This window comes from Arachis hypogaea, chromosome 12 (genome assembly GCF_003086295.3).
Source record: "Arachis hypogaea cultivar Tifrunner chromosome 12, arahy.Tifrunner.gnm2.J5K5, whole genome shotgun sequence".
Classification (NCBI taxonomy): Eukaryota; Viridiplantae; Streptophyta; class Magnoliopsida; order Fabales; family Fabaceae; genus Arachis; species Arachis hypogaea.
Window position 1 is genome coordinate 101686192 of NC_092047.1, and position 10785 is coordinate 101696976.

Here is a 10785-nt window from a genome sequence, read left to right on the forward strand (position 1 = left end):
GTCAATTAGCACACAGATACGTGCAAACTTTTCACGTTCCGCTTTTTTTATTACCAAATTGACCTTCATAAGAATTTCTATCACCGATGCAATTTTCTTCATGGCTCTCTCATGATAATTCCATATGTTTAACTTGGAGATACGTACTCATACTAAAGTCGAACCAAATGCCTCCTCACAAAGGTGGAAAGATGTCGTCCATGGCTTAATAGCCAGATAATAGTCTCCTAACTTCCAAGACCCCCATAAAATCTTCTCTCTGTCCTCAAGCAAATCGCTCTTCACTAAAAAATAGCCATATTCGATGTTTATGATCTCATATCCACCACGAGCACGACATATACTTCTAAGCCTGTGTATCATCGCAGTGTAGTTAACGTGCCTTCCCATGACCATAATAACAATGGAGCCATAATAAGATTTTTGACAATATTCACGCACCCTTCATCGGTGAAACTCACACGAGGAGGATCTGAATCACCCTATCCTCCTACGTCATCCATCACCAAAAGTTTTGGGTTAAAACCTTCCACAACCTTGTCCCTAAACGATACTCTAAGCCCTTTCAAATCCTCCTTAATCCCCAATGTCCCATCCCCATACTTTTTTCCTTATTACTTCCACCGGCATCATTGGTTTCCTCATCGTGTTTTTTTCTCTCTAGCTCTCGCTCACTCCTGCTCACCCCTCATCGTTCTCTCCTTCTCTTTTTGTGTTGAAAACTATTCTTGAATTTTATTTGTTTATTCACATTTTTCCAAAAAAAAAATTAAAAACAAAATTTGTTAGTTAGTTGTATCCTTTATTAGTTACCTAACAAACTAACAAAGTTGTATCATATATTTTATATAAATAACTTATTTTTAATGTATATTAAAATTAAAAAAAATAAAGGTTAAATTATACAGTTAGTTTTTATATTTTTGATAAAATTGTAAATTGGTCTCTATACTTTAAAAATTTATAATTAGGTTCCTAAAGAGAATTAAAATTTGTAATTTAATTCCCGTCGTTCAAAAAGTGTTTAATTTAATAGAATATTCTCAATATATTCTCTAATTTAACAGAATATTCTCAGCATATGCTAAGAATATTCTGTTAAATCAAATATTTTTGAACAACAGATACTAAATTATAAATTTTAATTCTCTTTAGGATCTAATTACAAATTTTTAAAATATAAAGACCCATTTACAATTTCATTAAAAATATAAGGATTAACAGTATAATTTAACCAAAAATAAAAGACATATACTAAGAATATTCTATTAAATCAAATATTTTTGAACAACGAAAATTAAATTATAAATTTTAATTTTCTTTAAGACGTAATTACAAATTTTTAAAATATAAAAATTCATTTACAATTTCATTAAAAATATAGGAATAACAGTATAATTTAACCAAAAATAAAAGACACCTACTGAAAGACACCAACAGAAAAAAAGACACCCATTGAAAATGTGTAAACACTAAACTCTCAACCTCAGCTCTTCGCACTCTCTTCTAATCTTCTTCCACCCTCCGCAAATACATCTCCCACTCATGAGCTAGTTAGGGTTTATCATTTCATTTCAGATTTTCAATTGGATTGGTTTCGTTTCATTTCGTTTTCAGTCGAGAATAATCTGCTGGAGCCGATACCAGAATAGATCATATGAACCCCTCATTGACGAAGAAGCCTTTTGTGCTGCTCTGCATCGTTCTCTGCACGTTCTTCACTTTCGTCCTCTCTGAGGATTCTGAGAAGAATGCCTTTCGGGAGCGCGAAGCCTCCGAAGACACTCTCGGATACCCCGAAATGTACGATTTGCCCCCAATTTTTGCTCTCTGATTGACTCATTGCTTCTTCATTTCCATGATTTCATGAATTAGACTTTGATTTCACAATTTTGTCCCTTTTAATTTGACTCTTTTTTTTTCCCTTGGAATAGAGATGAGGATGCGTTGGTGAATTCGAAATGCCCTAAGAATTTGGAGCTGAGATGGCAAACGGAAGTTAGTTCTAGTATATATGCGACCCCATTGATTTCTGATATTAACAGGTAAATTCGTTGTTCGGAAAATTGCTACTCTTTTTTGGTATTTGGTCAGTGAATTCTAGTGTGGGTGGACAGGTTTGATTCACAAAATGTCTAGATTTTGTTGTGTTCAGTAGCTGTGTTCTTACTTAGCTTATTGTTGGGACTTTTACTTGTATGACGATGTGCTTTTTTCTTTCTCGTATTTTTATGGGCAGCGATGGGAAGCTTGAGATTGTGGTTCCATCCTTTGTACACTACCTTGAAGTTCTGGAAGGTTCAGATGGTGACAAAATGCCAGGTAAATTATTCTTGGCTGTTTTCTTTGTCATGATAAGCTTAGCATCAGTTAGTGACTTGTGAATTTTTAACTTTTAAATTCAATTACAATCTAGAAAAGGAGGTATAAATAGAGACACGATGTTTGATTTGAAGGAGGAGGTACATATATGGTGGGGGAGCTTACGCAGAATGAAACTTGGCATTCTAACTTTTAGGTATTAAGCTACCCTTGAGTAGAAGGGCTAATTTTTTATGAAGAGGGGGTGAATGATATGCTTGAGCTTGGAAGATTTATTAGTGATATGATACAAATGATGATATTCATATTAGTTTTCTCTTAGGTAAATTAAGTTTGCTTCTATTTGATAATGTTGGAGGTAGGCTCGATGTTAGCACGGATTTAGCCTCCTTATATGGAAGAGCATTGTTTTTAAAGAGTCTAAGTTAGTATTTGTTTTGCCATAGGAATATAGAGTTAGATCAATATCTATAAGTGTCTATAAGTATGATCAAAGAGAAGGACTCAGAAGGAGATGTTTTGACTTTTGAATGAGTCTAGCTTATGGCAACATTGGTGGTCCTTACCCTATTTTGTGTCACTTCTGGGAGCACACATAGTGGTTTACCCATTTAACAATTCCAGCTACACACCATGTTACATATTATATTTATATGCATAGGTTTTTTCTCTGTCTGATAAAAATGAGAACTTATTAAGATGAGACAGAGATTAGAGTATAAGATTTCCTCATGACAATAAGCAATGGGATAAACAAGCAATAAATCAAAAGATCAAAGCTTTCCAGCCCCTTGGCATATTAGAAAGAGACTCCTCTAAATAGATCATGCTACATACTGGTATTGACATGCCATTAGTAAAGTTGTATTGTCGATTCTTGTCATGGAGGTTTGTAATTAGTTTTATATTGGCTGTGTAACACAGCCTCCCCTCTCACCCAGCTTCAAAAGGCTATGTAAGGCTTCGAGGAAAAAAAAATAGCATAAGATAACCACATTGGCAGAATTGCTCTTGGTAGTTGGTGGTAAAGAGGACTGATGCAAATGTGCGTTTCAGACTAGTCGAACCAATCACAAATGCTTAAGGTCACACCTTGTCCCTATTGTGGTAGATGTGAATTTTTTGGTCTGAACTAGTCTTCTCAATTGCTTTGTAGGCTGGCCTGCTTTCCACCAATCAACTGTGCATTCTAGTCCTCTACTATATGACATTGACAAAGATGGGGTGAGAGAAATAGCTTTGGCAACCTACAATGGTGAAGTGCTGTTTTTCAGGTGGCTTTTTTTCCCCTAAGCTTCTCTTATTTGTGAATTTTAAAAAGATTTTAATAAGCTATATATTGTAGGGTTTCTGGCTATATGATGTCAGATAAGCTGGTGGTCCCACGTAGGAAAGTGGCAAAAAATTGGTATGTGGGTTTGAACGCTGACCCAGTTGATCGATCTCATCCAGATGTTCATGATGATCAACTTGCTGAAGAAGCCACTATATTTAATTCTATGGCTCGTAAGTTTCATTTATTTTTTATTTTTATTTTTTTCCCATTTTCACTACTTCGATAATTGTTGCATATGGGTTACAGCTCTTGATTTTTCTTACCTAATGAGTAGCTTTGAGCAGATGATTCTACCATTCTGTATACTGTTGCCCTCTATGTGATAGTGAAATTTTAAATAGAATTTGGGATATAATTTATCTGTGGTCTGTGGATAATGATTTTGCTTGTAGAAACTAATGGGAGGCACAAAGTCAACTCTTCAGCTGCCACATCAACGGAAAACCACCATGAAACACCCAGTGTGTCTAATCCAGAGCATGTAAAGCAAACAAATGGAACTCAAGTAGAAGAGAATAGTAAGATGCCAAAAACAGCTGGTAATTCCTCTGGGAATGCTGGTGTTCAGATGCCGGCAAATGCTGATAATTCATCTGTGAATGCTGGTATTCAGATGCCATCAAATGCTGATAATTCCTCTGCGAATGCTGGTATTCAGATACCAGCAAATGCTGATAATTCCTCTGTGAATGCTGGTATTAAGATGCCAGGAAATGCTGATAATTCCTCCATGGGTGCTGGGTCAGTGGAAGCTGCTAAAACAGATAACCAAACTAGCACAAAGAGACGCCTGCTGGAGGTTAATTCCAAAGGAGAAGAGCTAGGTGGCTCTGAATCCAAAGAGGGTAATGAGGGTAACCATGCTGCAACTGTCGAGAATGATGAAGGCCTGGAAGCAGATGCTGATTCATCTTTTGAGCTATTTCGCAACAGCGATGAACTGGCTGATGAATATAACTATGATTATGATGATTATGTTGATGAATCAATGTGGGGTGACGAAGAATGGACTGAAGTTAATCATGAGAAATTAGAGGATTATGTGAATGTTGACTCACATATCTTGTGCACTCCTGTGAGTTCCTGGTTTGCCTTGTGTATAATATGAAATTTATTAATTCTTCATCTGCGAAAGTACCTACTATATAATGGCTCTTCAATTTATTCGTTCTATTGTCTTTGCCAGGTCATTGCTGATATTGACAATGATGGTGTATCGGAAATGATTGTTGCTGTTTCTTATTTCTTTGATCACGAGTGAGTCTGTCTTTACTATCATGTGTCTAGAATTCAATTACACAAATTGGTTTCTGGCTATATTTTTTTGTCGTCTTCCAACTTTCAAGTACACACGTCACAATTCTTTATTATTTAGGAAGTATCAGAATTTAACTTAGAATGAGATAATTGCTCTTTAAGCTTTCTTGCTTAAATAAAATTTGCACCTGGAAGGGGCTGCTAATTTACTAGTCTGTCAGTAATTTGCCACCTTTTAAGCTGACAGGTATTATGACAACCAGGAGCACTTGAAAGAACTGGGTGATATTGACATTGGGAAATATGTTGCGGGTGGTATTGTTGTTTTTAATCTGGATACAAAACAAGTTAAGTGGACTGCAGAACTCGATCTTAGTACTGATACTTCAAACTTCCGAGCATACATATATTCTTCTCCAACTGTTGTAGATTTAGATGGTGATGGAAATCTGGACATTCTTGTTGGGACTTCTTATGGACTATTCTATGTGCTGGATCATCATGGTAATTTCTGGACTATTCTAAATATTGCTATTCATGTGGCAGTTTTCTTATTTATGTTCAACATTCTTTGGAATTGAGTGATTTTTATTTCATATGTTTATATCTTGTCCAGATCAATTTTAATAGTTTTTTTCCCCTTAATCTCTCTCTCTCTCTCAAATAGGTAAGATTAGAGAGAAGTTCCCTCTTGAAATGGCCGAGATTCAAGGGGCTGTTGTTGCAGCTGACATTAATGATGATGGGAAAATTGAGCTAGTTACTGCTGATATACATGGAAATGTCGCTGTATGGACTCCAAAAGGTAGTTTGATATGGGAAAAACATCTGAAGAGTCTTATTCCACAGGTAACTTGACTTAGTATGTCAATCAATATCAAATTCTTAACCCTCCTCAGCACGTTAGTGAATATATCATGATTATGTGCACTGTGTGATATTACTAAAGAAGTGTTAGCTATGGGGAAAGCAATATCAGCATAGGATTTTTGAATTCTTTGAGTTGATGGGATACCTATAAAAGAATGTAGACTGCATTTTCAGTTTTTTACAATATTTAAGGAATGCTAGAAAAGGTAAGGATTGTTTGGTTTACATTTTCGTTTTTAACATTTTTTGTTTTCAAGATTTGTGGTCAAAGAAAAGTGAAAACAATTCAATCATATTTTCTTCACATAATCCCGAAAATAGTAAACAATGGAAATAGAAAAGATAATGAAAATACAGACCAAACAGGCCTTAAAATTGTAATCTAGTTCCAAAATATTTGGTTGAATTTCTTTGTAGCAAATTTTATATTTAGATAGTGCTATTGGATGGTTGGGTTACTTTAAAAGACTAGAAACAACAGGAGAACAAAGCAGGGACTGTTAAAATACCAGTGGTTCTGTCTTAGTCCTTCAAGTTTAGTTGGGGAATCGGTTTCCTATCGTTAATGTAAAAATACTAAACTAATTGTAGGTACAAGTTATGCGATGCATTCCCCTCAAATTTGAACTCACAATTTCACTTGATTTTATTTTCTTAAGGGCCCAACTATAGGTGATGTCGATGGGGATGGCCATACTGAGCTTGTTGTGGCAACACTATCTGGGAAGATTCATGTTCTTGATGGCAAGGATGGGGGATCTATTGGGAGGTATCCATATCAAACACATGGGAGAGTGATGAATCAAGTTCTTCTAATTGATTTAAGTAAACCCAAGGAGAAAAAGAAGGGATTGACTATTGTTACTACATCATTTGATGGTTATTTGTACCTCATTGATGGGCCTACTGGCTGTGCTGATGTTGTTGATATTGGTGAAACCTCGTAAGAGATTCTTCAACACGTGTCACGGATTTCCTTTCTATCATATTTTCCTGAAGTTAACCAATAGTCCAATATGACTAATCTACTGTTGCAGATATAGCATGGTCTTGGCAGACAATGTAGATGGTGGGGATGACCTTGATTTAATTGTTACAACAATGAACGGCAATGTCTTTTGCTTCTCAACTCCATCGCCTCATCATCCTCTCAAGGCAGGATATACTTGAATTTTCAGATTTGATCCTTGACACTTTTGTTTTTGTTACTCAGTTGCTTTATGCCATATTTCAGGCTTGGAGGTTGCCTCATCAAGGAAGAAATAATGTTGCAACTCGGTATGGTCGTCAAGGTATCTATGTTACTCATCCTTCTAGAGCATTTCGCGATGAAGAAGGCAAGAACTTTTGGGTGGAAATTGAGATTGTAGATAATTACAGATACCCATCTGGGCATCAAGGACCCTACAATGTCACTGTTAGTTCTCAACCATATTATTCTATTCCTTTAGATTACTGTTTCTCTGGCAAGAACTCATTTCATCTCTTGCTTTCATATTGTGTAAATTGATCAGGTATCGTTACTAGTTCCCGGTAATTACCAAGGTGAGCGAACGATAAAGCAGAATCAGATATATGCTCAACCCGGTAAATATCGGATTAAGCTTCCAACTGTGGCAGTAAGGACCACAGGAATGGTATTGGTTGAGATGGTTGACAGGAATGGAATATATTTCTCTGATGATTTCTCGCTCACATTCCATATGCACTACTATAAACTGTTGAAGTGGCTTCTTGTCTTCCCTATGCTTGGGATGTTTGGGGTTCTCGTCATCCTTCGGCCACAAGGCTCAGTGCCATTGCCATCATTTTCAAGGAATATTGATTAGTGATAAATTACCTTGTATCAGGATTCAGGAGGTTCCCCAACTGTGAATGACTTCTGTGCCATATTGAGAGTGATATATTTTCATGGTATATGCCTTGGTGCTAAAGTGGTATTCAGTCAAGAACTAGTTAAAGGCTTAAAGCAGATCATTGATGCGGAAGTACTCGTTCAGCAAAATTAAATTTAGGTCTGGTTAAGAGATAGTTAAAGAATACAAAAGTATGAGATAATGGGATTTTGCCCTTAATCTTGTAGTGTAATCTAATACTGAAAAGATTCCCCTGGTAAGTTTTTGAGCTTCATTTTAACGGAATAGATATTTATAATCAATACATATTTTCTCGATGTTTTTCCATTTATATGTACATTCCTTTTTACCCCAAAAATCAACCAAGAAAAAACAATTTATCTGGTCCCCATCGGAAATTCACTAACATTGTAAAGTGAGTCGGATTAAATCTTAGTTTTCACAAATCACATGGATCAAATTGGACTTTGGATTTTTCTTTTCTACTCTCTCATGTACAAAAGCAAAAGCCAAAAACCTAGTCTAGTCTTTTGCGGTGTAATTGATATCACAAATATTTTGAAAATTAAATTACTTTTCCACAATTCTTTCTAAGATAATTTGTGATCGTACACAAGAGAAAAGAAAACACTAGCAGTTTAATCAAGATAATTTCTGATTTTGAATCTTACCCGAAAAATATAAATCTTAGTTCCCCTTTAAATTTCTGAGTTAGACTAGTGAGGGTTTGGACACAACATCACACTAATCCTCTATCTACCATGTATATCGTACATTTAAATTTAACATGCATGGATGGATCCTTTATGATGTTTACCTTTAAGTTAATGACTATATCACTTCATGTTTAGATTTAATTCTTTCACTATAGATGACAATTAATTTTATGTTTATTAAGGATTAAAGATAAAAAAAAAAAAAAAAAAAAAAAAAAAAAAAAAAAAAAAAAAAAAAAAAAAAAAAAAAAAAAAAAAAAAAAAAAAAAAATATAAATGTGTTATTACAGGATTAGACAGCAGTATCAAAAATTACACTATTAATCTATCCAAACTAAATTTAAACAATAATTCTATAATAACTAATCAATTTAGGTTAGTCAATGGTCAGCTCACTTATCCGCTTAAGTAAAGGTTGGGCTAGCAGCAGACCTTTCAATTGAGTTCAGATCCGCAACGAATTAATTCTTAGCTTGTCGGATTAGAATATCGTGGACAACCAAAAAATTTTTATGTGATAACTAATTTTTACCAAATTGAAATATATTATTAATTGAGAATATTAATTGGCTTGAAGCATACCCTTTTTTTTTAGTCACCAAAAAAAAATACCCTTTTTTTTTTCCTGTTCTACTTGTACCATCTTGAAAATTCGATTAATTCAATTTTTTCCCTTATCATAAAGCTGCTTTAATAATAATGTGGTGTTGTGTGGTAAATCCCCTACACAGCTACACTATATAATTAGCAGAGTTTAATTACACGATATAAAATACAGCTTGATGAATTAGTTCTCCAATGTTAGAGGTTGCTTCTAGATTAATCTAGCTTCCTTCCTTAATCTACATGGTATAGCTTATATTCCTTCATGTGGAAACACTCTTTCATGTAAGTAGTTTGTTCATCAGCCTCTGCACTTTCTCAATGAAAAGAAAAAGTGGCGGAAAGAACAAGAAAAGACCATCTTTTCTTCTTTCCAATTCATTCATGCAATTTGAATACAAAATTAAAAATTTAGGTTCACCGCCTATCTCATTCTTATCTCTTAACCCTTTGTTTATCTTTTAATTTTTTTTTATAAAAAAGAAAATCTAACTGCCCTTTTCACGGTATGAACTTTGGAGTGGACAAAGTGACAAACAATGTTGCTATTATTAATTTTAAATTAAAAAAATATTACAGTACAAATTTTTTTATAAATCAAATTCAGTTAAATTGAACAATAAAATTTAAGTAAATAAATAATAAAAATAATTTTTTAATATAAAGTTAACTTAATTAAATTTAATTAATAAAAAATTTATTAGTATAACATTACCCTTTAAATTAATAGCTATACTATATCTATATATAGTAAGAAATTACTATACTAGCCAATGAGTTATAGCTTAAATAACATAGTCTTCTCATATTCAATTAAAAAATTGCGAGTTCGAGTTTTCTATTTTTAGTAATAAAAAAAAAAAAAAAAAGAAATCCCTATACTATATCCCTAGATCACTATATGTCTCCATCAAGTTCTCTTATTTGCGCCTTTTGTCTTGCCCTACTATTACTTTCTACAGAAGATAATTGCTCAATTTAAAAATATTATTTTTTCATAAATAATTTTATATTAAAAAATTTAGATATATTAATTTCTTTTATAAAAATTATTTTTATAATCAGATATATTATTTTTTATAGTCATATACATACTATTAACGAGAAAAGAAAATAATAAAAAAATAAAGATATAAATTATATTACGAGAATAATTATTTTATTATAAACTATATTTATATTATTTTGATATTTTTTTAAACAAGCGAGCTCAACACAATACAGTAGAGCGACAAAAGAATCAAATCTAAAACATCAAGATCCAACAAAATATATAGAAGATTATTCTTAGTGTCATCTCTAATATTGTCATTACTAACAAAAGGATCCAAACTACTTCACTTTCTATGATTGATTAAAGATTTTTAAAAAATCTCATTAACACCCGCTTTTTTATTATTAAAAATCTATTCGCTCTTTTCTAACCAAACGTTCCAAATAACAGCAAAAAGCATATGAGTCACTTGTTGCGCTCCTTTTTTTGTTAATAACACCTATTCAACTCTTAAAATGTTCTTTTAGTGAATTCGGAACAGACCACAACCTCCCAAAGTCATATAGCTATTGATACCACACATGTCAAATAAATTCACAACTAAAAAACAAATAGTAAATATGTTCAACGTCTTTCTTTAGTATTTTTCTTAATCATTTATTACTTTTGTACACCATTAAAATTTTAATTGTTCTCATTGGGAAGTATAGTAAACATATAAAACAAATTTTTTACGATTTCTATGGGTGCATTTGGAAATTAATTTCTAAATAAATATATATTTTGTTTTAGAACAAATTATATAAAATAAGAACTGAATCGATTTGCAAA

General features: G+C 33.1%; 1 protein-coding gene across 1 annotated transcript; it reads left to right on the forward strand.

Annotated features, from left to right (window-relative positions):
* The first annotated feature begins 1405 nt into the window (after positions 1–1405).
* LOC112727934 (protein DEFECTIVE IN EXINE FORMATION 1) lies at positions 1406–7968 on the forward strand. Its single transcript, XM_025777881.3, has 13 exons — positions 1406–1803; positions 1935–2045; positions 2240–2322; positions 3479–3596; positions 3668–3828; positions 4051–4733; positions 4845–4915; positions 5163–5419; positions 5583–5764; positions 6445–6728; positions 6823–6940; positions 7020–7202; positions 7300–7968. Exons 1-13 carry the CDS (start codon positions 1658–1660, stop codon positions 7612–7614), a joined length of 2712 nt encoding a protein of 903 aa, XP_025633666.1. The 5' UTR covers positions 1406–1657; the 3' UTR covers positions 7615–7968.
* The last annotated feature ends 2817 nt before the right edge of the window (positions 7969–10785 follow it).

Coding starts and splice junctions, on each gene's coding strand:
- LOC112727934 (XM_025777881.3), top strand. CDS start 1,658: ATGAACCCCTCATTGACGAAGAAGCCTTTTGTGCTGCTCTGCATCGTT. Junction 4,916..5,162: donor TCTTATTTCTTTGATCACGA/GTGAGTCTGTCT, acceptor TTAAGCTGACAG/GTATTATGACAACCAGGAGC. Junction 5,765..6,444: donor TGAAGAGTCTTATTCCACAG/GTAACTTGACTT, acceptor TATTTTCTTAAG/GGCCCAACTATAGGTGATGT.